This window comes from Podarcis melisellensis, assembly GCF_964234715.1.
Source record: "Podarcis melisellensis genome assembly, chromosome: 12".
In the NCBI taxonomy this organism is placed as follows: domain Eukaryota; kingdom Metazoa; phylum Chordata; class Lepidosauria; order Squamata; family Lacertidae; genus Podarcis; species Podarcis melisellensis.
Genome location: NC_138544.1, coordinates 36,001,089 through 36,027,228, shown reverse-complemented (window position 1 = coordinate 36,027,228; position 26,140 = coordinate 36,001,089). Strand labels below are relative to the sequence as shown.

General features: G+C 44.7%; 1 protein-coding gene across 1 annotated transcript in view; it reads left to right on the top strand.

Annotated features, from left to right (window-relative positions):
* ITGA8 (integrin subunit alpha 8) overlaps nucleotides 1-26,140 on the top strand; it is a 121,977-nt gene that overhangs the window by 24,207 nt on the left and 71,630 nt on the right. The window contains exons 4-13 of the mRNA XM_081931540.1: nucleotides 2,559-2,682; nucleotides 3,638-3,699; nucleotides 5,217-5,262; nucleotides 5,978-6,103; nucleotides 7,341-7,385; nucleotides 8,613-8,656; nucleotides 11,135-11,191; nucleotides 11,663-11,715; nucleotides 16,839-17,044; nucleotides 17,548-17,739. Coding sequence (XP_081787666.1) covers nucleotides 2,559-2,682; nucleotides 3,638-3,699; nucleotides 5,217-5,262; nucleotides 5,978-6,103; nucleotides 7,341-7,385; nucleotides 8,613-8,656; nucleotides 11,135-11,191; nucleotides 11,663-11,715; nucleotides 16,839-17,044; nucleotides 17,548-17,739 — 955 coding nt within the window. The remainder of the gene's footprint in view (nucleotides 1-2,558; nucleotides 2,683-3,637; nucleotides 3,700-5,216; nucleotides 5,263-5,977; nucleotides 6,104-7,340; nucleotides 7,386-8,612; nucleotides 8,657-11,134; nucleotides 11,192-11,662; nucleotides 11,716-16,838; nucleotides 17,045-17,547; nucleotides 17,740-26,140) is intronic.

Here is a 26,140-nt window from a genome sequence, read left to right as displayed (position 1 = left end):
GACCAAACTGCGGGAGGCAGTGGAAGACAGAAGTGCCTGGTGTGCTCTGGTCCATGGGGTCACGAAGAGTCGGACACGACTAAACGACTAAACAACAAGTTTTTTCCTCACCCATCTCACCACTACATCCAGAGCCGATGTGGCCTCTCTCAATTCATATGTTAAGGAGAAATAGAACTAAGCATACTGATGGCCCCTGGCCCTCAAATTCCTGATGACCACTTTTAGAAGCTTCCTATAGATATCAAATAGCATGGACATAAGATATTGCCCTGTGGCATCCCATAGCATAGCTGCCAAGGGGCTGGAAAGCACTCTCCTAGTGCTACTCTCGTGACTCGGTCCCAGAGTTAGAACTGAAACCACTGTAACACAGTGTCCCCAATTCCCAGAGAGCCAGTCCAGGAGGATACCATGGTCAAAAGTATCAAAAGTCGCACAGAGATTTAGAAGTAGGAGCAAAGTTGCACATATCCTGCCCTGTTCTCTGAAAAGGTCATTCATCGGGGCTCCTGGAGCTAGCTCACTGTCATCCCCAAACAATATTCACCATGCTGAAATCTATTTGAGTTGGGGGAAAGCTATCACTTAGAGCCAAACCAACTTCCCTCCCACACATAAATTGCAGCTTTGCAAGGAGGTCGTGGGGACCGCAGTGAAGAGATGAAGGGTTGAAAAAATTGTATCTGCGTTGGGATCCTGATTGAACCTCCTGTCTCTCTGTGATTGCTATTAAAGCAACATCTCCCCTCACCAAAGACCACAATTTAAAGACTGTAGGTTTGGCGGGGGGGGGGGGGGGGAGAGAGACAGTGGAACTGCTGAAGAAGCTTTTTTGTGTGTGCACATAAAGATAATCCATTTCTGGTCATTGCAAGAAGGATAATGGGTTTATTTGCAAAGCCTATCAATCAGTGGTTTTTGCCACACCTGCCAGATTTTTCTAGCAGGACAGAAGAGGTCACAATTCCTCCATTAGCATTTCATTCCTTCTTTGATAGAAAGAGGGAGCAAGGCAACTCTGCAAGGTAGGGAGGTTCCTTGTCATCCTTTCATCTACCTAGCACACTTGTGCTGTACGTCGAGTGATAGCGTTAACTGTTACAGTGCTAAACGACTTGAAAAATGACCACCTCTGCCCACATCATCCTAGAAAGCCCTTCTCCAGGGGACTCCACCTGGAGGGGTGAGCTGGGTGACCACAAGAGGAAGGGTGTTCTGGCTGATTTGGCAAAGCAGTAATGGTACACAATTCTTTCTTCTGAGGAACAAATCAGAACCTTCCTCAAGGCAAGTCAGTGAAGAGGGGAAGATGAAGGTGGAGACTGCTGTCACTACCACCACTAATGCTGAGGTTTGTTACAGGTGCTTGAGCCTCTACGCCATGCAGACATTGTGCAATAAGCTTTTCCAGCAGCTCTTGGTTGTTTCCTCACCATCAGAATGGTACAGAGATAGTGCAGGATAGTGCGCACCCCGGAAATGATCTCTTTCAGCTTCTGCCTTCTGGAAGAAGGTACAGGGTCATAAAGACTAGGACTAGCCGCCTGAGAAACAGTTTCTATCCAAATGCGATTTTGGTTTAAAGGCAGTGTATGGTAGTCCCTATGGGGATATATTGTATTTAATTATGGGGTATCAGAGTTTTTAGGGGGCTAACCAGGCTGGGATAGCTGGGATAGCAGGCTTGTTGGTTTTTGAATGCCTGATGTAGCTTTTTTCAATTTCGTTGTCCTGTATGGGACAATGACAATAAAGAGTATTGTATTGTATTGTATTGTATTGTATTGTATTTTGTATTGTATTGTATTGTATTGTATTGTATTGTATCAGAATGCATTCTACTGCAGTCCAGAGCATCCTTTCATGGAGGCACGTACGGTGCATGCCTTTGCCCTGCTGCCTAGGATCCCTTTAACTGCAGAGTTATTTGGGGTTAGGTCTTATGCATATAAAAGAGGCTTCATTAAAATCCCACCTAAGTGTGCTTGAAGCAGAAGCAAAAGCGAGCTTGCACTCGATATTACAATAAGAAATGTACAGTGGTACCTCAGGTTACGTACAGTACTTAATTCGTTCCGGAGGTCCGTACTTAACCTGAAACTGTTCTTAACCTGAAGCACCACTTTAGCTAGTGGGGCCTCCTGCTGCCGCCGCGCCGCCAGAGCACGATTTCTGTTCTGATCCTGAAGCAAAGTTCTTAACCCAAGGTACTATTTCTGGGTTAGTGGAGTCTGTAACCTAAAGTGTATGTAACCTGAAGTGTATGTAACCTGAAGCGTATGTAACCCAAGGTACCACTGTAGTGGCACACAGTGGCGTAGCGTGGGGGCTGCAGGGGGGCCCGGCCGCACCAGGCGCAACATCTGGGGGGGCGCTCGCACTCGAGTGCTAAAATCCACAGGTTAGGGGACACAAATTACTTGCCCTGCCCTGGGTGCTGACAACCCACGCTACGCCACTGGTGGCACATCTGACATGTCATGGACAAGGAAGGGAGGAGCCTAACCAAACAGTCACGACACCTAAAAGGTCTTCATTTTGTATTGTTTTGATAGGCCTGTGCTCCCCTGTATCACTGGAGGACCCTGAGGGCAGTCCCTGAAAAGGATCCCGTTGGCACCTGCTATGTAGCAATTCAGAATTTCAGCGCCTATGCTGAGTACTCTCCTTGTCGCAACGGTACGCTGCTTGATTTTTTGGGATTTGGCCATTGCAGAGCTGAGGTTGCAATACGTATCCTCGCGCAGTCCGGCCAGGTGTACAGTGAGCCAAATGGCCGTTATTGAGAGAGGCACTTCCTTGCAAAGGGGGAATCTCAGTTCAGGAGAGACATCAAATTATAAATTTCTGCATGGACGCTTTTGCATTTAATTAAAAGAGCAGAGATGAAGCCGGTGTTGCTGCCTTGACATGCGGAGACAGAACTGGCTCGATTTAAAAGAGCTTTGAAAATGTAGCAAACAGATCTTGATAAGCAGAAGCCAGCTTTTAAAAGCAGCTGATTATTCCAAATGGAACTTTTTATAGAACTGGCGACCTACAGGTTGAACCTGCGCTCAGATAATCCATGTTGTTTGGTGAGCTAGCAAGCCATGGGTTACATCGCAGTATGGAGTGGGGAACTGAGGATTGTGCAATTCCTGCACTCCTTCTGATGACTGTCACTGTTCAGTGCACAAGAGAAGGAGCCTGTCACATCCCAAAGTATGTGCAGGAATGTAGAAAAGCTTCATGGGACTACAATAAAGGCTGTGCAATCCAAGGTCATTTCTCTGACTCGGGACAAAACAAATGGAACATCTTGAATTCACCTTTGGGTCTGCCAAAGCGATTCCCAAGCATGAACTTACTGTTTGGGGTTCAAATTTCCCTGGCAAAATTCACATACTGGTTTTGATGTCAGCTTTGGATGGTCAGATTCTTCCCCCCACTTTTTTGTTTGAAACCAACATTGCTCTCTGGAATTGGTTCTTAAATTTCAGCACCCCCCCCCCAAAAAAAACACACCACCCTGTATCAGATTTGCAGCCTGTTAGCTCTTTCTTACTGGAACGCCTTCTCCATTTGCTGAGACAATGTCTGAGTCACTCCGTATATTGGATCTAATTCAGTAATCATATTTTGGTACCTTCAGACAATCCGGATCCCGAGGGACAAGGTTACTGTCAAGCAGGATTCAGCTTAGACTTTTACAAGGTGAGAACCCCCATTGGTTGACTTATCTCTGGATCGTCTAATCACGTCCTTCTTCATTTTGAAATGCATGCCCCTCACTACCAATCCATTAATTCTCATATTAAAATTTTCTTTTAAAATGCCTTACTTAGTATTGGCTAGAACACGAATAGGCAACCTCGGCCCTCAAGATGTTTTGGGACTACAACTCCCATCATCCCTAGCTAACAGGACCAGTGGTCAGGGATGATGGGAATTGTAGTCCCAAAACATCTGGAGGGCCGAGGTTGCCCATGCCTGGTCTAGAACCTATTGGGTTTCATTCAAATACTCTTTAATACTAATATTTTTCCCTTTCTTATATTAACTGTAGGCAGGACTCAGAATGTGCTGAGGCTGTGTGCAAGCACCAGCAGAGTCAATTCTGCTGTGACTCCACACTGTCCTCATAAGTGGCAGCGATGGCAGTGTCAGGAGGGTGGCTCCAGTATCCTGCCGCGCTGGCCACTCTTGGCAATAACATAATTCTCGGCTGACAAATTTATCCAAATTTTTATGTCCCTACCATGCTTGGAAGATGTTCTCCACTTTACCTGGCATACTGTGCCAAGAAATGAAAACACCATTCTGTAACGAGAATGTGAGACTTGATTTTCCGTACGTACCTATAAAATGAAGAAGCTTCTGTTCAGTGGTAAAATTTAGGCTCCAGTTGGCATGATGCAGATACTCCAGAGATTTCAAAATGGCAGTCTGGGGCTTTCCTCCCATCTCCCCCCTTTAAGGTAAAGGTAAAGGGACCCCTGACCATTAGGTCCAGTCGTGACAGACTCTGGGGTTGCGGTGCTCATCTCGCTTTATTGGCCAAGGGAGCCAGCATACAGCTTCCAGGTCATGTGGCCAGCAGGACTAAGGCGCTTCTGGCAAACCAGAGCAGCACACAGAAATGCCATTTACCTTCCCGCTGAAGCAGTACCTATTTATCTACTCGCACTTGGACGTGCTTTTAAACTGCTAGGTGGGCAGGAGCAGGGACCAAGCAATGGGAGCTCACCCCATTGCGGGGCTTCGAACCACTGACCTTCTGATCGGCAAGTCCTAGGCTCTGTGGTTTAACCCACAGCGCCACCCGCATCCCACCATCTCCCTGCTTTACGGCTGGCTAAATCAGCCTCTGGCTAAACCAGCCTCTTGAAACCTGGTGCCCTCCAGATGTTTTTGATCACAATTCCCAACAGCCCTAGCCACGCTGGCTGGGGCTGTTGGGAGTTGTAGTCAAAAATTATTAGTAGTATAGATTTATTTATACCCCACCCACTATTTTTCCTGATGGGACTCAAGGCAACTTACAGATAAAAACAATAATTGCTAAAAACATAGAGAAAACACCTGGAGGGCCCTCAGTTGGATGAGAATGGGATAAACAATGCCATTTGATGAAGGTTTATTATTTGAATCATTTTTTCACATGTTTGGTTTTGATCTCTCATGTATTATTAATCATAATTTAATGCTGCTGTTATCTGTCATGTATATAGAATGGAGACCTCATACTAGGGGGACCTGGAAGTTTTTATTGGCAAGGTACGTTCTTCTATTTATATAGCCCCCACCCCAAAATGAATTAAAAGGTGAAGTGAAATGAATGCCTTTAAAAGCCAAGCATGAAGAGACTGAGGTCCTAGCCTCACACACTGGGGTGTAAGTCCCATTGAACCCAGGGTGACTTTCTTCTGAGTTAATGCATACAGGAGGCATTAAACTGTGCAATGGTAATGACTTTTAAGTCCATCCTTATTCACATGCCTGAAAATTGGCAACTATTCCATTTAGAAGTGGAAGGAGAGGTCAGAATCAGATCACACCCCCTCCCAAAGGAAATGTTGCCCAAGTTTTCTTTTCTTTTTGCATATCACATTTTATATGTAGAGCCACGGAGCCAGAGAAACATCGTGGTGTAGTGGCTAGAGTAGGACTGTGGAAACCCAGTTTCAAATCCCCACACAGCGATGAACCTCACTGGGTGATCTTGGGCCTGTCAATATAACAACAACAACAAAACAACTTATTATATATGTATTTATTTATACATACATACATATATGTATGCATGCATACTCTGCCGATCTGGCTGGGCTTCCCCAGCCACTCTGGGCAGCTCTCAACAGAATATTTACTGCATATTGCTTGCTTAATAAATAACAGATGACGGTGATGGTTTAGAAATGTAACCTTAATTGTTGTTCTTGAATTGGCTGCTCTGCAGATCCCTTTAATCTATTCCATTTTTGAACCACAGGCCAGATTATCACAAGTAGCATAGCCGATATTATCACAGACTACTCCTTCAAAAATATTCTGAAGAAGCTAAGCCGAGAAAAACAAACTGGAGTGGCACCGTCAATATATGACGACAACTATCTGGGTAAGGTGCATGATGCTTGTTTGGAAATAGGATATTAAAATAACGCTCACCCTGCTCCAGCAGAAAATATCCAATGTGCAATGTATGCTATGAAATAAAAGATGTGCATACCTTCACTTTTCAGTGCACACACAAACAGACAGTGGTGTTGTGCATCCCGCTAGTGACTAGAGATGTCAGAAAAGCCCAGCAGGAAATGGGAACAGGAGTGGAAATTGCTGATGTTCTATTATTTGTCCCATGTCTGGAATGGAAATCAATCCAGTGAATACTATCAGTATTTGCTGCTGCTGCTGCTTTCATTCCATGAATGATACATAAAAGATTACACTTTCCCCTCGTTTGCATTGCGTTGCGTGGCGAGTTCCCGCCTCCCCCCTCCGAAATAAAGACACGAGACACAAGAATTTGAGTTAATGGGTCAAATTAGGCCACAACTTTATTGATTACAGGAAGTGAGCGGTATTGGCTTAGGCATTGGTCCTAAACACTAACCGGCTTGAAGACCGGTGAGGGTTAACCACCAGAAAGAAAGAACCTGTCTGGCTGTGGGATGGGAAAGAGGGAGACCCTCGGCCACCCCAGACCTAAATGCTGTGAGGCCACGCCTCCCGGGCCAGCTGATTGGCTGGCCCGAGAATGACGCGTCCGAGGATTCCCTGGTATCTCGGAGACTGGAGCCAGCCCCCATGAGTGTGGGGAGGGCCGTGAAGCCTTGCACTGAAATGAACAGGGTGGAATAGCGTCACAACAACACAATTAATTGCATAGGTTATGTAATTTTGCTGCAGTGGATAACGAGATGAATCATATAGTTTTTGTTGGAAGATGAGCTGCGGTGGACCAGAAACAGTGCTGCTTGTTACCAATATAGTGTGGAATGGAAAACGGTGTCTTCTTGCACCCCTGGTTGCGACAAGATCACTTTTGCATCCAGGTGTATTGCAAAGCATCAATGCTCTTAGAGCTTGTCTTGAGAAATAATTACAGTCGTGCGTTTTCCTAGTTGCTTCACTCTGTAGATTTATTGAGCTTCTGAGACATATAACCAAGCTAGCTGTAAAATCCTGACAAATAGTTTTCCCTTTCCTGGCCTTAGATACTCTAGTTTATAAAGCTTTTTCTAAAACGGAGATTATTGAAACAGAGGGCGGATCTGGTTGTCCTTCCAGAAATGAGTCTCTTCAGACATAAGTGGTTTGTTGGGCTTCATGCTTGCTGGTTTGTTTTTCAACAGGATACTCAGTGGCTGCTGGTGAGTTTACTGGAGATTTTCAACAAGGTAAGAAGCCAATAATATCCTTGTGTGAAAAGTTTACAGTCTGTGGTTAATGTGCAGTCCTATTTATGTCCTATACAGTCCTATATAGATCTAAGCCCCATTGAGTTTAAAGGGATTTACTCCCTGGCAACTGTGTAAAGAATTTATTTGTATAAATAACAGCAGGGCCTGAGATACACTTTTGTTTAGAAAAATGTAGCACATGGACAAGGATGTGGCTCACCTCAGTTCCCATGACTGTGGCAACACTTCGTCCAGCCACAGCTTTCAGTGGAACCATGTTTGACTTCAGCCAAGGTTTACGCATCACAGTTGGAAACATAAGAGCACATCTTTAGAACTGGATGGGGAATCTCAGGTCTGGGAACCACCTAAGATTCCTGGGAACTGTATTTTATCCCTCACAGAACTATAATTCCCAGCATCCTTAACCAAATGTGGTCCTCCAGGCTTCTCCATCTGACCCTTGGGATGCTCCCCATGTAATGTCTCCTCCTCAGGCCACACACTCCTCTCACCAGCCTTGCTGTTCACCTTCCTTAAGTGCTTCTGCTGGGCTGGAGGATGGACGTGTGTGTGTGTAGATACCTCTGGATTTTGTGTGGCTGGAATGCAGCCTGCTTTGCAAAAAAAGCCAAGAGTCTCATCAATTGCTCCACCCACTTTTGCCTTGGGCCCAACCACTATTGTCATGTTATCTTTGGTAGGCTGTCCATGAGAGATTGTGCCCCTTAGGCTGGGAAAAACTTCCCCACCCCTTCTTTAGAAGAGAAGGACTGCTCTGTGAGGAGTAAACTACAGTTCCCAGGATTCTTTGGGGGAAGCCATGTGATTTAAATGTGCTGTGCATGTACAGTGTATAGGCAGCTTTAGGTCAGCTGAATTGAGGAACTGTGTGTTAATATTTCAGGACATGCTATATTCCCCAGATATGTCTGGGAATCGAGCAGTGAAAAAAAGAAAAGGGGAAAAAATCAACCGTCCAGTTTTTCACTTTTTGAAATATGGCACTCCTAGTAAATTTCCTATTTTTTGCCACTAGTAGGTGATTTTTTATTGAATGTTGGCATCACACCATTGAAATATACATTAATATTTATTATATTCTTAATAGTCCTGGTTTCCTCCCCCAAATATAAAGGTTATCCACTAGTAGTTTCTGAGTATTTATTGTGTCAGCAGGTATTGCACTGAGTTAATTTTCAGACTTTGTTAATTTCTCTTTAGAGCTGGTAGCTGGAGTCCCAAGAGGTGCACAGAACTTTGGCTATGTATGTAATCTACCAAATGTTTTATCCTCCTCCCCTTTTACAAATAAGAACTGAACAAGGTGTGTTTGTCTTCCCCAAAGATAGAAATGTTGATAATGGTAATGACGATGATAATGATAATAATAATAATGGTGATAGTGATTAAACTAATCTCAGCCATGACAGACTTCTACTCATTGAAAAACCCCTCTCATTTGCCAACTGTGGCTGAGCACTTACCCTGAGATGAACTTTAAAATGGGATTTCAGCACAGATGCTGCTGATACTAAAAAGAGGAAAGCTTATGTATCATTCTAAATGCAAGGCACGATCCAATGTGCTCATTTAGATATACCCAAAACTTAATGCACACCCAATGTGTGTTAGAGTTTGAATAATAAAAAGGCTGTGTCTGCACTTTTCCAGTCGGTTTTATCATGGAAACATGGTTCTTGCTTTACATTTTAAAAAAATGCTGGGGATAAAGAGTTACTTGTGCTGTTCTCTAAACTGTAGGTCTCAAAAGAAATTGTACTCTGGTACTCAGAGCACTTATTTGGGTGTGCCCAATTTTCAGAGCCATCTCACACTATTTTGCTGCCTGAGGCAAAGGACAAGATTGTGTCCTCTTTCCAGAAGTGTGGAACCTGTGGCTCCCCAGATGTGGTTAGACTGCAACTATCATCAGCCCTAATCAATGGGGCCAATGGTCAGGGATGATGGGAGTTGTCCAACAACCTCTGGAGAACCACAGGTTCCCCAGCCCTGAGGTACAAAATCAGGCCCTACTGGCAATTGAATCTTATTTCAGCCCTGATGATGGGACAGCACCATTCATTCATTTGTTCATTCTTACTTTTATACTCCCATCTTTCCCTCTATAAATTCATGCTTCCAATAGGCTGGGAAAGCTGTACACCAGCTCCAGGGCTGGCATACTCTCTGTCATGAAGTAATGATCCTGTGAGCAAGTATCGCTGGGTGGGGCCCCTCAGGCAGGTGGTAACAAATCGTCTCCAAAGTGGGAGCATGTGATGGGGTTAGCAGGCTGCCAGCATTCCCCAGCCTCTATAAACCCTCGAGTTAACCTGCCAGGGGTGGAAGAGAACACATCGTGTTTTAGACTCGCTGTTTGATGGTGCCAGAGAAGCAGCCAGTAAAACCTGATAACCCTTTTGGTGCCTGCGTGTAATTGATTAGCAGCTTGGAGGGAGGACTTGCGACCTCCTCTTTGACACTCCCCATGCCCCGTTTTGGGGAAACCAGAGGGCTTTGGAGCCAGTGCATAATAATAATAATAATAATAATAATAATAATTATTATTATTATTATTATTATTATTATTATTATTATTATACCCCGCCCATCTGGCTGGGTTTCCCCAGCCACTCTGGTGGCTTCCAACAAAATATTAAAATACAATAGTCTATTAAACATTAAAAGCTTCCCTAAACAGGGCTGCCTTCAGATGTTGTCTAAAAGTCTGGTAGTTGTTTTTCTCTTTGACATCTGATGGGAGGGCGTTCCACAGGGCGGGTGCCACTACAGAGAAGGCCCTCTGCCTGGTTCCCTGTAACTTGGCTTCTCGCAGTGACGGAACTGCCAGAAGGCCATTGGCACTGGACTTCAGTGTCCGGGCAGAATGATGGGGGTAGAGACGCTCCTTCAGGTATACTGGACCGAGGCCGTTTAGGGTTTTAAAGGTCAGCACCAACACTTTGAATTGTGCTCGGAAACGTACTGGGAGCCAGTGTAGGTCTTTCAAGACCAGTGTTATGTGGTCTCGGCGGCCATTCCCAGTCCCCAGTCTAGCTGCTACACTTTGGATTAGTTGTAGTTTCCGGGTCACCTTCAAAGGTAGCCCCACATAGAGCGCATTGCAGTAGTCCAAGCGAGAGATAACTAGAACATGACCACTCGGTGAGACAGTCTGCGGGCAAGTAGGGTCTCAGCCTGCGTACCAGATGGAGCTGATAAACAGCTTCCCTGTACACAGAACTGACCTGCGCCTCCATGGACAGCTGTGAGTCCAGAATGACTCCCAGGCTGCACACCTGGTCCTTCAGGGGCACAGTTACCCCATTCAGGACCATTCAAAGTCTTCGCTATCCCTTCCTGGAATCAGACAACTGACAGTGGAGCAGCATGGGAGACCTGCTCTAATCTATACCTTCAGGGATTCCTTTCCAGGGACCATTGGATTGTTAGTTACTTGGCTACAATCCTATATGCTCCTAACCCTCCAAATAAGTAGGCAAAAAACAGAACCTTCCTGAGGAAGTCCACTCAGAAATTAATTCAAGTGAGTTCCATGGGACTTACTCTAATAGACTTACTTCTGAGGATTGCTCTGTGTCTTCTGAACTTATTTGAAATATTGGGGAATAGTATATTTAGAATGGTGGGAGTACAAGTTTTGAGATGTAGCACTGCAGCAGTTATCCTGGAATATAACCCTTTGTGGCATGAACCTGCAGCTTCCTGTTTTCTGTTTCTAGGTTTCGATTATAAATTCTACGGATTTGACCTTTATTCAGAATTTCACCGGTGAACAGGTAATAAATTTCAACCATTCAGCATATCAGCATTTCCAAACAGGGAATACTATGCTGCCCAATGAGTTGCAGCTCATATTTAAGCAACACTATTTGGACATCCAGGACTGTTTGTTCAGCATCCATCCAGATTTGCTTGCACAAAGTTTGCTTGGAGGCAAACTTAGAGCGTTTGTGGGGGTGTTATATGACAATGAGCACCCCTCCTGAGTTGATTGTGGGGTGTTTGTATACATTTCCATTAATCATGCTTTCATTCCACACTTTTCAATGCACTTCTTCATCACCTTCCTAACTGCAAAATGCCTGCCTCTTCTTTAAAGGGGATTTGTTGGCAGGAAGGGAGCTGAACACTTTAATCCACTTTAATTGCACCAACCTAAATCTCCCAGGATGTGCTTAAATCTTTCCCGCAAAACACTGGCAGTCTGGTGGGATCCTTTGCAATTCTCTTATTCTCTTTATTTGCAGATGGCATCTTACTTTGGATACACGGTTGCAGTGTCAGATGTTAACAATGATGGGTAAGTTTCTAAAGACAAAAAAGTATTCATTCTGCGCTCCATCTTCTTTTCCTGTCCTGTTTAATTTAGGGTTTTCAAGTGGGTCCAAGCCACTTAATCCAAAACGCTCCCTCTGAAGTCCATGAGACTATTCCAGGACCACCCTGGACTAAGCCCCTTGAGGGAGATTGTAGCTTAGCTATTTATATTCAGTTAGAATTAGACTCCTAAATCTTTTCATCCTTCCTCCTAAACTTTCCAGCAGTAGTAGATATCACAGGTTATGATTTCATACTTCTAAAAAATAATATTAACCTGCTCAAAAGCCAAAATAAATAAATCTCTTAGTCTTTCTTTCATGGGGTTTCATTCCTTGGTCCTATGGTTTTCTCAGCTTTGGCGGAAAGGTATTTTTCTAATAAGCTCTTTTGTAGACAACCATATACTTGAGTGTTGCAGGGATGCATTCGTCTTTTGCCTAGCTAGCACATCTGTTAAACTGCAATGATTCGACCTTGTTTTTAAGTACATAGCCTGCTCACCAGAGGCGACCAGGAATGTCATGCAGGTGAATCCATGGAATTTATGTAGGAGAGAGAGGGGGCTGGAGAGTAGGGATGGACCACATTGTCTCTGCTGCATGCCAAGCATAGACACCAAATGTGCTGCCAGAGGAGACTTGGAGTTCTCAGTCCAGCACCCAAGTGGCCAGTAATTTTTTTGTAGGCTAATAATTTTTGTTTGCTTAGATTTATAAGGCTGCCACTGGAAAACCATCTCATTCCACCCCACACTGTGATTGCATCAGTTTGGAACGGGTACCACATGCACTGTGGCTGCATGAGAGTCTGGGCATCTATCTGCTAAGGCCTGTTGGCACCACTGATGGCAAGAAACACTTTCTTTCCTGCCATACCTGCACCATTTTAAGCACTATAATATGCATTGTTATTAATTTACTGTGTAGGTGTTTGAGTGCTTCCAGTTATATCTCCCCAGTAGATGCGTTCCTAGGCAGAACAGCTCAAATGAATGAATGGAATGAATGAGAATGGAAGGCAGAGGGACTGCCAAATCCAAAGCCCTGCCAGGCTCATGCTGGTAGGGCAGAAGGCGTAAGCTGGGTGCTCCTCCTTTTGAAATGGAAGCTGGTGCATTGCAGTGAGTGGGGCACTGCCCCACCTGCCTCAGCCCACTCTTAGCCAGCCCAGCCTGCCTGTTTGCTCTCCTACTTACATCCAGCCCAGGCTGGCAGCTTCTCCTCCGTCTCAGTGTTGTCGCCATCAAACTCAGCAGAGAGGACCGTGAGAGTAAAACCAATGTCTCTTCCTGCCATCTGACTCTCGTTCCACCTACTGTTGGCCTCTTTGCCTTCCACCCTACCAGTCCCAGTGGGCAACAGCCCCTACTGCCTCGCTTTAATATTGGACCGGTATTTTCTTTTATGGATTATTCCTCCTGTTGGTCCCAATGGGAGGGAAATTCTGTATGCCAGCTGCAGGACTTGATTACTCTTCATCTCTACTAGCTGTGTGTGTGTGTGTGTTTGTGTGTGTGTGTGTGTGTGTGTGTGTGTGTGTGTGAAGGGATCTCCCCCTTCATAGGTAGAGGGGGGAGAATCGCCTCTGAGACGTCCTCCTAGGTACCACAGGGTTGTGCCTTCAGCCTCAAAATTGGGGGACAGAGAACAGTAAAGAAACACAGCTGAACTTTTTAAGTTTTAGCAGATTTTCTTTTTCAGCAAAATCAATTGCTCTCCCCTTGCAGCTCAGCTGAAGCTACCTAGTGTTTTTGCTTCTGCCACTGCAGCTGCTGGTTTAGACAGTTCTTCCCAAATCTTCTTTAAATCTGTAGAAATGCTCAGGAACGGTAGTTCAACGAGTTTGGCTAAGAGCAACCAAGGAAGGGAACACTGTTAGAGATCTGTAAGGAATTATCACGCAGCTGGAGGTGGGAGTGGGTGGAAAACGAAAGGTCTGAGACAAGGACGAGGCGAAAATATTTTGCTTCAGACCTTTGTGTCTGCCTACCCGTGTTTGTCTACCCACTTCAAACTGAGAAAGGTTCTGGACTGAGTTTTGGTTGGTGGGAGTGTAGGAGGCTGCCTCATATAAAGTCATCTAGCTCAGCATTGTCTACCCCAGGGTGGGGAAGCCATTCTCAGCCTGAGGGCCACATTCTCTCACAGGCAATCTACCAGGGGCCGCAGGCCAGTAGGGGATGGGAGCAGATGCGAAAGTGGGCAGAGCCACGGATGTGACTTTTGCCTTTTGTGAAGCCTGGCAGAAGTGGCTGATTACTGCATCTGCACCTCTTTCCACCTTCCTTCCAAGCCAACAAAAACATGGCCATGGCGCAAGGACACATTCCAGTCAAGTAAAAGCACTCAAGGAGAGGGTGGTCTCTGAGGAGAATCCTGAGGGCCAAACAGAAAGGACTAGATTAGCGGTTCTCAACCTGTGGGTCCCCAGATGTTGTTGACTACAACTCCCATCATCCTTGAGCTTTGGCCTTGCTAGCTAGGGGTGATGGGAGTTGTAGTTCAACAACATCTGGGGACCCACAAGTTGAGAAAGGCTGGACTAGATGGTCACATTTGGTCCCCAGGCCTAGGGGGGGCCTAGCCCTGGTAGTCAACCTTCCCTAGCCCTGGTAGTCAACCTTCTTAGGCCATGGGCTCATCTGGAATGATGAGAGACTGCTGTGGGAACCTCCTGTTCTAGTTGCTTTTCTCCCCCCACAGGTCACTGATGGGCAGATGTTGGTGACCTCCATCAGTTCCTCTTCAGGGTTTTCAGATAGGAGCCTTTACTTGCCCTCCCTGAAGGCACCAAGGATTGAGTCTTGGACCTTTGGCATGTGAAGCAAGCACTTTACCCACTGAGCAGGGTCTTAGTGTTCTCTAAATAGATGCTTACCTGTATCTGAAACAAACAGTGCCAGTTGGGGAGCGATTTAGGTGCATGAGATTTCGTAGCACAGGAGAGAATTATTTGCTTTGGGTTAAACCATGCGCCTAATAAAAATACATTAGCGATCTTTTATTTGCACTATATCAAAGCTTCAAATACTAAGGCCCTAACCTCTTGACACCACTCCGTGCTCCCACTGTTAACTGCCCAGCGGCACACCAAAGGAATTGCATAAAATTTCAGCAGGTGGTCAGCTTGCGCTCTTGAATGCTGTTCTGTTAAGAAGGAAGCAGCCATGCCTCTCCTCTGGGAAGGCATGGAAGCAAACAAATTGCTCGATCCAGCACCGTGGCGCAGCCAGGAAATCAGTAAAACACTGTTGTGGCTCAGACGATTCTCTCACCACTGAACGGGATCACAGCCTAGTGCCTCATTCCTCTTGCTGCTTTAGCTTGAGTTTGGCCCAACAAATGAAACTATTTATAACTGAAGACAAGCAGAAACGTTCTTCATTTAAAAAAAAATCTACAGCAAACAGATGTTTTAAAACATACAACTCCCCACACACTGTTTGAACGCTGGAGGAGGGGGAATGGAGAAGCAGGAAGGGGAGAGAGAGGGAGAGAGAACAAATAGAAGTGAAATTGACATCATTGTTTTTGTTTGTTTTTCCAAATTGGGACACGGAGGGATGGGACAGGAAATATCTTGAGCGGTGACAAGAACAGCCTGATAAATATTGAGTTCTTGCACTGAAGCATGGTCTCATCAGACCAAAGGAGATGATGCCAATGAAAGGGGACAGTCCATTTGCGAGTGGGACCGTGCAGGGTTCTACCCCCCCAATACTGGTGCTCCAGGGTCATTCGCGCTGCATCCCTCTCAACCCCTGTGCAGTCCAGATGTTTTGCATATGGGACTTTGAGAGGCCATGTTAGGGCAGGGCTGTGCAGGAGGCCTTATGCAAAATCCAAATGGCTGCCACGGATTTCCTACAACTGTGGCACCTAGCACAAGGCAGTTGTTGGTGTTTTATTGGATGTGCCAGGCAAGGCAAGGTGAGGCAAAGTGAGGCGACCGCCTCAAGCAGCAGGAGTCACGGGGGCAGCAAATCCAGCCCCCGACTTCTGTCATAGTGGCAGAAACAGCTGTGGCATGTTCCTTGGGGTTGGATCTGCCGCCTTCTCAGCAACCCCTCTCAAGCCACCTCTACAGCAGTCTCTTGGTGAATTGGCGGTGCTGCTGTTCTCTTCCTCTCCCCTTGTTCCTGATGTAAATTTTTATTCCTCCCCTTGTTCCTGGCGTAGATCTCCACTCAACCTTTCTTCCCTAGCAAGGGGTGGGAGTTTGCGGTTTGCCTCAGGCGCCAAAATGTCTTGGGCTGGCCCTGGTGTTGTACCAGGGATTTCAGTATCAAATCTGAGCACCATGGAGGGCAGATATTTGCTGCCAGTGGACTGGTTTGGTTGTAAATGGTAAACAACAGGTCGATGTTGTGTGCATGAGCCTTGGCAGTTCCCTCCTCTCCACCACTGCCAGAAGCAAAAGATTGGAAACTTTCATTCCCACTTCCAACTATTTGAACTTTAGCATTATATCTGAACCTTGCTTTTAACTATGATACACTAAAACAAGGCAACCATGAATACAGTTTGAAGTTGGCTTGTTCCAGTAAACTGTAGTTAAGACCAGCTATGTTTGCCTGGTTCGGACATGATGCTGAACTGCACTACTTAAAAATGAAAGCCAAAGCTTATGGTCATCTTCAGAGGAGGAGAAGGCAGGGGCAACTGATAAGCCTGAGGTTGATTCACATCATGCTAAACCATAGTTTAGTGTTCCTTCTAAACTATAGGGCTAGAAATATTCAGGCTCGGCAGGGGGGCTATAGGTTCCACAACTGGCTCTTAGTGAAACTGTAGCTTCCAATTTTGGTTATGAAGACTGCAGTGATGAGAACTTTAGAAAAAACTCTGGCCCAACACACAGTCCTCTTCCCTGGTTCCCTTGGACATTGACCTAAAGTAGTGTGTTTCATGTGCCAGGGTGGGGAACCTGTGGCCCCCCTAGATGCTGTACATGCCGTCTGGGATTGTCGTGGGAGTCCAATAACATTTGGAGGGCACCAGATTGGGGAAGGCCAGCTGAAAGCATAAGAGTCATTAATTTTTAAAGCGAGGAGGATTCCTCTGAATTTTGCACTGACCATTCTGCTTGTTTTCCTCTCTCCAGGTTGGATGACATCCTCGTTGGTGCTCCTCTCTTTATGGAGCGTGAATTTGAGAGCAACCCTAAGGAGGTTGGGCAGGTGTATCTCTACCTCCAAGAGAGTGCCTTGTACTTCAGAGAACCGCAGGTGCTGTCTGGCACTGAGGTGTTCGGCAGATTTGGCAATTCCATCGCACATCTCGGAGATCTAAACCAGGATGGATTTAATGGTACTACACAAAGTATTCTTTAGAGGTTATGCACAGATTGCTCAAGACAGTTGAAGAAGGGAATGGCTCAATTGCAAAGGCAGTTTGCTTTGCAGTGGCCAAAATAATGAATGTGATTTATATGTTTGTACTGAGCCAGGTGTTCTTAAGAGCGGGAGATTACACCCCCCCAAAAAAGCTAAATGTGTGATGACTAGGGATGTGTGATAAATTTGATTCAGGTGGGTTCTGAAAATAGACATCTCAAGTGTCAAAAGCCAGGGTAAATAAAGAAAGCAAAAAGCTACCTTTTTAGGATATTACCTTCCTTTCCAAAGTGGTTTAGAACATAATCAATATATTCTAAATTACTAAAATTGCAGTAATGAGACAAAACAAGAGCATTAAAAGTAGCTATGGCACATAAGAAGATTTAAAGCAGAGGCCTCTCTGATCTTGACTCCCGTGAGGAATTAAAGTTGCCCTCGCCATAAGCATTCCTACCTCTCTTTGTTCTTTTTCAGACATTGCAATAGGAGCACCATTTGCTGGAGAAGACAGAAGGGGGAAAGTCCTCATTTTCAACGGAGCTAATAATGGGTTAAATCCTAACCCTTCCCAGGTTCTCCGTGGTATGTGGGCCTCCCAGTCGATGCCTGCGGGATTTGGTTTTACACTAAGAGGAGACTCCGACATAGACAAGAATGATTACCCAGGTAAGGTTCTTCCACACAGGAGAGAAGGGATTTCATCCCCTTCCACCTCTGGAAAATGCATCATTTTCTTTTGGGAAAGGCCGAGGTCAAAATCCCAAACAGGGCTGAGCTTTTTTGTGCGGATCTCGCTTTGCTTCTCTAAGAATTTGGAGTTGGACAGAACAAATACTCCCTTTCCTGTTGTGAGAAATCACCAGAAATGCAAGAAGGACTGAAATAGATACATTAACATAAAACACCTGAATTGTTAAAAAAAGACGGAAATGAAGAAGGGGGGAGTGTGTAACCCTTCAGTTCCCTGTCAGAAAGCTTGGATGAAAAAAGTTGCTTCTCTGCACTTTGGATGGCTTCCTTCTCATTTCGGAAAGTTATTAAAATAAAATAAAAACAGGAGCATAGGAAGCTGCCTTATATGGAGCCAGACCATCGGTCCATATTGCACAGTACTATACTGACTGCCAAGAGCTCTCTGGGACTTCAGGTAGGTGTCTTTTCCCAGCCCTACCTGGAGACGCCAGGGCTTGAACCTGGGACCTTTTGCATGCAAAGCAGAGCTACAGCACTTCCTGGATCTTAATTGTGAAAATCCCCAAGATAACAAAACAGATAATGAAATTGTCACTGTAGAACAGAACAAAGGCACCAACAAAGGCACCAGAAATAGCAGATATGATATTTTCCCTCTCATGTTGGATCCTCTTGGTATACCTAAGGAGGGGATGGTTCCTTTTGTCTGTTTGGAGGTTGTTTAAATATGGTTTGTCCAGTTTCGAGTGAAGAGGGTCTCACTTGCTGCGAACTCCCTCGAAGGATTGGGGTTAAGGGGATGAGCTAAGAGCCAAAAGTTTCCTGAGCTACGAACTCACAGGATGGCTTTAGGCAAACATCTGTCTTTCAGCCCAAGCAAGGGAAACAATAGCCCCTCTGGTTACCTTGCCAGGTTATTTGAAGGATTACTAAGAGGATATGTAAAGCGCTTTGAGCACTTAGAGGAGAAGCATTATTTAAATATTGAATGTATTTTTTAAAAAAAGTTATTCAAAACAGGAAGAGGTGAGAGGTCTTCCTGGTTCCAGATATTCCTTCGTTGCTCGCTTGCCTGGATCTTTCTTCTTTAATTAGTTTGGTTTCGAATGTTTTCCCTCAACGATTAATATTTTACTGATGTCATCTGGTATTTATCAACAACTGCTTCACTATAGGAGCTCTCCCGCTTTATTTCTGAAGTGGAGCTTATCCACTTTGGGGCAGCGTTCCAACACCATCTGTAGCCTAAATGCACAACATCATTTTAATTTGATTTTCTCCCATTTCACCCCTCCCCCCCCCAACTCAACTGGGATGAAGGATAAGGCAAACCGCAGCATTTCTTTTTCTTGGGGTCTGAGAAGGTCCTCTGCATTTGTAACACAACCCACACAGTAGAATTGCTGTAGTGCAAGCCTTAGGATTGTTTTGTTGGCATAAGCCCCGTTGTAATTAATGGGACAATGCTGGACGAACATCCTGAAATATCTTCTGCCACTGTGCTCTGTTAACCTACTGTACTAATGTTTTCGGATAGTTTATGTTCTGTGACTGTTTCACTGATTATTCCCCCCCTCCCTCCCTTTGTTTGCCTTAATCCAGCTGGCTGGGCTTGTAGCTTTGTGTTCTCATTTGCGTCGCCTTTGAAAACAGGGAGAAAATGAGGATCAAAATGTGTGGTGTTTTTATTCCCCTTTGGGGTTTTTTAGTGCTACAAAGGCTTAATCTTCCTCATCCCTTACTTGGGAAACAAGTTCCACAGAACTAGAGAAGACCTGGGCCAAACCACACGGGAGATCGGTTGGATGTTCCTTTATTTGGTAGATTTCTCTCCCGTTTTTTCAGAGAATTCTCCTCACAAAGCAGCAAACATCACACACAACAGCATTCTAAAACCATATAAAATGTTAAGCTCTGAAACACCCCCAAAGCCTCAATATTAGGCAGCACGTGAAAGCAGCAGCCCACACAGCCCAGCCCAGAATGAAGCAGCCCGAAATACTCCATAGAAGAGGCAGAGAATAGGTGTCCTGCTTGAAAAAGGATTGGGGTGGAGCTTGACTGATGTTACTAGGAAGCAAATTTCATAGAACTGGGGTCATCACTGAGAAGGCCCTGCTCTATGTGGCCACCACTAACATTGCCCTCACAGGTGAACACAGAAACAGGGCCTCTGATGCAGGTCTATGAGGTGGTGTGGGTGAAGTTGGTTCTTCAGTCAAACTGGCAAACAGTCCAGCTGCCACAGTATAAGTCTAATATGATCCAATCTCCTGACACCCTTTGGCTATCCTGACTTCTTCTTTTTAAGCTGCTCTGGAGGGGGGAGGTATTGAACTGGAGCATCAACTTTTCTCCAGCTGAAATATTCCATCCCAATAAAGTGCTGTAAGCACAAATGTGGCGATGAGCATTGCTGCTGTGTTATTTTCCCACCAAGGCTAATAGTGGTTAACGGGAAGAGAAACTTTGGTCGTAGAAAGAGTTAGATATTAAAAAAACCTCTCCCTCAGTGCCACTGGCAAAAACTGCGGGTGACCGATATCATCTTTGAAGAGGCAGTTCCCCCTTTGCTCTCAAGCACAAATGAATGCTTATTATTATTATTATTATTATACCGCCCTACAACCGTAGGTCTCAGGGGGGTTCACGCTATGGCATGTATCTTTCACCTAAACACAAGTATTTTCTTCCTCTCTTCTTTAGTAGAATATTTACTTTTTTCCAAGTTGATGCAGATTTAATCCTTTTAAAGTATGTCAGTTGCCTGAGATTCTTTAGTCAAAATGCACCGTCTGAGCTAAGGTGGCCAGGAAAAGAGCCTTCTTAGTGGTAGCACCTCCCAATTGATGGGACATTGTTATCTTTTTGTCACCAGGGAAATACATTTTTCTATTCCCGGACATATTACTCTGTTGCCATCTCCTAATGAAGGAGGGTGTTGTTGTTGCTTTAATGATGTTATATGTTATTTGTATATTATTTTGGTTTTGTAAACTATTCAGAAGTTTTGCTAATGGGTGGTATAAAGTCTTTTAAATAAATAAGTGAATGAGCAGGCAAGAGACCTCATTTTAAAATTTAGCCAAAGCACCTTAATGCCCTTTCCAGTCTTAACAGTTTTACACTAATAGATACGCTAGTGGGGGGAAAGAAAACTGCCAATATGTCCCAGTTAAAAATATGCTGTTGGCTCAAAATGCACCTGTTTGTGCCAGCAAAAATGAAAAACATGAGCTGAAGACAGCAGCCTTAAAAATATTTTGAAACCTAATATTGGAGGTCGCGATTGAATCTGAAAAACATAAGTGGGTATATTTGTCAGAATTAACAGAGATAACTGGGCTTAGCGGGAAATTTGTTTTCCTTCACTTTAATATTTAACATCAAAGTCCGCATTGAAAATTATCTTGAGGCAAAGTCCAAGGTCAAGTATTCCAATGAGAGAATGGTTGGCTAGGCTCATGGAAGTTGTCATCCAGCGCATTTAGAGGACACCAGGTTGTTGAAGGCTGAATTAGAATATATCCATATTTTTAGAAAACCTAACTGGGCTCTGTATCAGATTTTTGGTGAACTGCTAAAATAATAAACATGGCACAGAGAATATAAATACCTAAATGATTAATCATAACAGCATCCATTTTGGCTATTGTAGAGCATTAGTTAAACATGTTGAGCTAATTTCTGAATATAGACCAATTGCTTGTGAGACCTTTTTCCTACTTTTCAGAGATGGAATGTGTCTGTAGCTGTTACATTGCTGATGCAAATTTAAGCAGCAAATGAACCTTTTGAAAAATAAAAATCTGGCTCGTCAGCTTTGTTGGCTTAGATAGTATATACAATATTCACTCTTTGGAGAAACACACAAACATTTCTGACCAGAATTCCTTATATTTATTTACTGGGATATTTATCATGCTCTTTCCTTAAAGATTGTTAAACCATTTAATGACAGAAATAAAAAGTAAGGTCGTACCACCTCACCTTGCCTGCAATGTGTGTGAATACTCGCCATGTAAAGCCTTCTTGCTGATAAAAATGCCCTGCGGTGGCTGTTGAAGGATCTACGTAGTTCAAGGCAAGGGAAAAAACCAGGGCAGCGTGACTAGTCACCACCTCAGTTGTTCATCTAAGTAGGCTGGTTCCAGATGATGATAATGGTTTGGCATTAGCCAGGGCCCTAGATATTGGGGAGAGGCTCAGCCCTGCCACTCCACCATTCTCCGTTTACACAGAGCACCCAAGGGGGTCAGAGGAAGCACAAGAGAATTCTGTGCTTTCATGTCCCACTACTTTCAAGCTATGGCATCCAGCTGAAGATCTCTTGTGAGAGCCAATGTGGCGTAGTAGAGTGTCAAGCTAGGACCTTGGAAACCAGAGTTCAAATCCCCTCTCAACCATGAAGCTCACTGGGTGACAGTCACCGTTTCTCAGCCTAACCTACCTTATAGGGCTGTTGTAAAATGGAGAAGGGGGGGGCTGCCTGAGGGAAAGGTGGGATAGAATTGTCGTCATCATCCTGGAATTTGTTCTCTGTCACAGACTCACACACACAAACATCAGAAGCTACCTTATGCTGAGTGAGGCAAACAGTCCATCTAGCTCAGTATTGTCTGCACTGACTGACAGCAGCTCTCCAGTCTTTCCCAGCTGTCCGTCATGAAAAGTCCTCCCCCTTCCTTCACAGATAAGAATTAACGAGCAGTTGATATATTTATAATCCTTTTATTATGGCATCATGTTGCAAGCACAGATATACAGCTCTCCACAAGGAGGGCAGTTGCCTACTCTAAACTCTCCTTCCCACACTCTCAATTGACGTCTCTCCTAGCTGTACCCTCCCTTCTGGTTCTCTTGTCTTTACCTCATAACTGAATAACTCCTTTCTAAGCTGTGCATTTTCTATGTCTGCCTCTCTCTCTGCTTCTGAAAACACTGGAGGTGTGTGGGGGGGTGATTATTCCCCCTCCTCTTCTGAGAGGAGTTGATCTGACTGTGACTGCATTCCCCAATCTTCAGATCTGGACCAATCCCTGACACCAGCCCTACCTGGAGGTGCCGGGGATTAAATATGCTACCTTATGCATTCAATGCAGATAATCTTGGAGCAGGCACTGAACCTCAGCCTGCTCATAGTCTAGGTTTGGTTTGAGTTTGGATTTAATTGTAGGTTGTTGTTTATAGGCTGCGAGAACAGCTGAAGCAATGTTTGAGGAAAGTAACAGCCGTGGTAAAGGGGAAACCAACTCCTAAAAAATGAACTGCCTTGCTTATTCTTCCTAAAATGCTGTTGTATGATTATTTCATATGCTCAACACATCAGTGTCTACAGGAGGAAGAGACCCTCCAGCTTCTTAGTAGCAGGGATTTTTTGCAGGATTTAAAGTATTTGGAGAGTTGTAAGCTACGTGCCAACAATTCTCCACCTACCACGTTTCCATCCAAGTTAGAATATATCTTATTATGGAATCTATTCAGAGGAGATATTCAAGACAAGGGTGGGTTGGAAGGGAAAGAATGGAAAAAGAAAATTAAGTAAGGAACAGCTTTGATACAGAGCCATATCATGGCTGTGGTTGCAAAGGGAATGGACAGGAGCCAAGAACTGGCAATTGGCTTGTCACCACTTCATTGCAAATTCCTTATTCCTCTGATTTATAGAATTACGATATGCTTCCATTTTGGGGAGAGTATAATGAACATGACATAGCAACAATTGGCCAACTTCAGAGAGGTGGCAGGCATGAGAAGCGAGTGTCTAGAGTCAGTTCAGTAGAGGATGGGAGTTGAAAATCTGAACCTTAATCCAGACAAGGTAGAGGTACCATTAGCCACACTGGAGATCTGGGTGAGGAGGTTCAACCTATAATAGAACAATAGGAGGCGGTCAGTAATAGCACCAAAGAGAGGTTGACATTTGGAGTCAATGCCTAGTTTTGGTCAACTCAGTGGCCTGTCAACTTTAGACTGTTGGTACTTCATGATGGACTATTAATCCAGTGTTAATAACACATTTGTCACCTCTGTGCTTTTCTTCATGGTATTTCCTCTGGACCTCACTGTTTACAATTCCCACCCACCTTACTCCACACTCTGCGTGTGTGTGTGACTGCAACTCATAAAAACACCTCTTGCATTTGATAAGGTGGGCCGTAGTCCATGTATGTTTGTGCTGTGATGAAGTTGTTAGTCATTAAGGTGTCACAGGACAAAAGCAAATATCTCAGGCAACACCCTGCAAGGGGTGTCACCCCGTTCCACCACCCAGCTTTGCCACTAGTCTCCCCACCCTCTAGGGGCAGAGAGGGACTGGTGGTAAAGCTCTGTGGAACACCTCCGCTCTTGCTGAGTCAATGAGAGGGGAGGCATTCTGCCACCCAGGCATTCTGCTACCTGGCAGGGAGGGGAGATCTCCCCCAGCCCACCCAGCAGCGATGAAGTTTTGCACTGGCTTCTCCTGAAGGGAAGAGTCAATGCAAAGCCCTACTGCTAGGCAGGAGGATCTATTCCCCCCCCCCACCCGGTGGGGTAGTCTCCTTATAGAGTTTGTGTCCCCATCGTGGGGAAGGCAGTGGGGGGTTTTGCCTTAGGTGCTGAAACTCTTCAGGCCGCCCCTGATTGATAATATACTCAAATACAGTGCACACTGGGGTACACTATGTCCTTGTAGTTCTGTTGTCTGCTGTGGCCCTATGTCAACAAACTGGGGTCACAGAGGACGACTGAAAGTCTCCTTTGCCTGCAATCGAGAGACCTTGGGATTTTGTTTGATGGAAACCTTTTTTTTAAAAAAAAAGTTGTCCATGGTTATTTCATTACTTCCTAAGTACTCAGTCATATCCCCCAGGCACCACTGGGCATTATTCATTACCTATATGGAGAGCAGATGATGACTCCCTTTAGGAAGTGGAAATGCTTGCATAGAATTCAGAGTTGGAATATCAAGTCCAAAAACACTGCGGAGTGTCGGTTATATCCTAGTAATGATTTATAGGCAATTCTTTCCAGAGATCAAAGCCGCAGAGTTTTGTTCCCCCTTTTGTATAAAAAAAGGAAAGAAAGAAAGAAAGAAAGAAAGAAAGAAAGAAAGAAAGAAAGAAAGAAAGAAAGAAAGAAAGAAAGAAAGTCAAATCCCTAGTAAATGGAACAGTATAATTTAATCTTCCAGTTCATGAAGTTTTCTTCAGGTTTCATTTGACAAGGATTCAGAACACTTAGTTTAAGATTATTGTCTCTCCTTTCTTTTCTGCAAATATTCTGCATTGTGTGAAACACTTTGCTTTCAGCTAGCAAACACCATCTGTGGCATTTTCTGGGAAGAAATATGTTTGAGATGACTAAAGTGTTCTCTATTTTTAGGGTAGCCGTGCTGCCAGACTTCAGATAACATAGACGGCTCAAACGCTTGATTTTGATTGTTTTCTTTTGCAGAATCAAAAATGTTTATCAATCGCATTAATGATTTTGGCATTCCAAATGTTAAATGCTATACCTTCTCTAGAGATGTAAAAGGGAAACTTCCAATTGATTTTCCACGGAGCTGAACTGGACCGTGTAAAACAAGAATGCAATGGAAATAATTATGACAAAATGTTGCCGTGTGAAGTGCTCCAGTAACTATTCTGAGCCCCACCAGCACCATACATTTAAAGCAGTATTTTGACACTTTAAACAGTCATGGCTGCCCACAAAGCCTCTTGGCAGCTGTAGTCTGCTAAGGGTGCGGAGGGTTGATAGAAGACCCCTTCTAATGCAGTTAGGCATTGGAGTATTAGATTGGAGGTGGGGGGGTAGAGGCCATCACCTACCCCTCCTATTTCAAGGCTATTCTGTTAAAGGAATCTGGGGTGTGTGATCCTGTCCCAAGCCCAGGCGGGGGCTAGGGCCGTGGCATGACCCCTATCAGTGACCCTGGGGGAGCTTGAATTGATTTGCATCAACGGGGCTCCCCCTACGGGTGGTTAACCCTTCTGAGACTTCCTGCAGGTGGGCAGGAGTCAGATATAGTCGGTTTGGTTCCTGTGCCTAAGCCAATGCTACTCACATTCTGTAACCAATAAAGTTGTGGCCTTTTTTTAGCCCATTAACCAAAAATACTGGTGTCAGGTGTCTTTATTCCAACAAAGGGGATGGGTTTGGGGCCTTGATACACAATTGTAGCTTTGTGAGGGGAACAGTGTTATTCTGCTTTAGCATGCAGAATAATGCAGATGAGGATCCAGTCCATCGTGTCGTCCTCCATAGGGATACATTCTATTTCCCCTCCTAGCTGGTTTTCCATCCCTGGTTTCCACTGTCAGCCAATTGCAAATGTATAATTGGGAGCTTACTTTAAGCATCCCCATCCTTGAGCCACATCCTTTCCTGC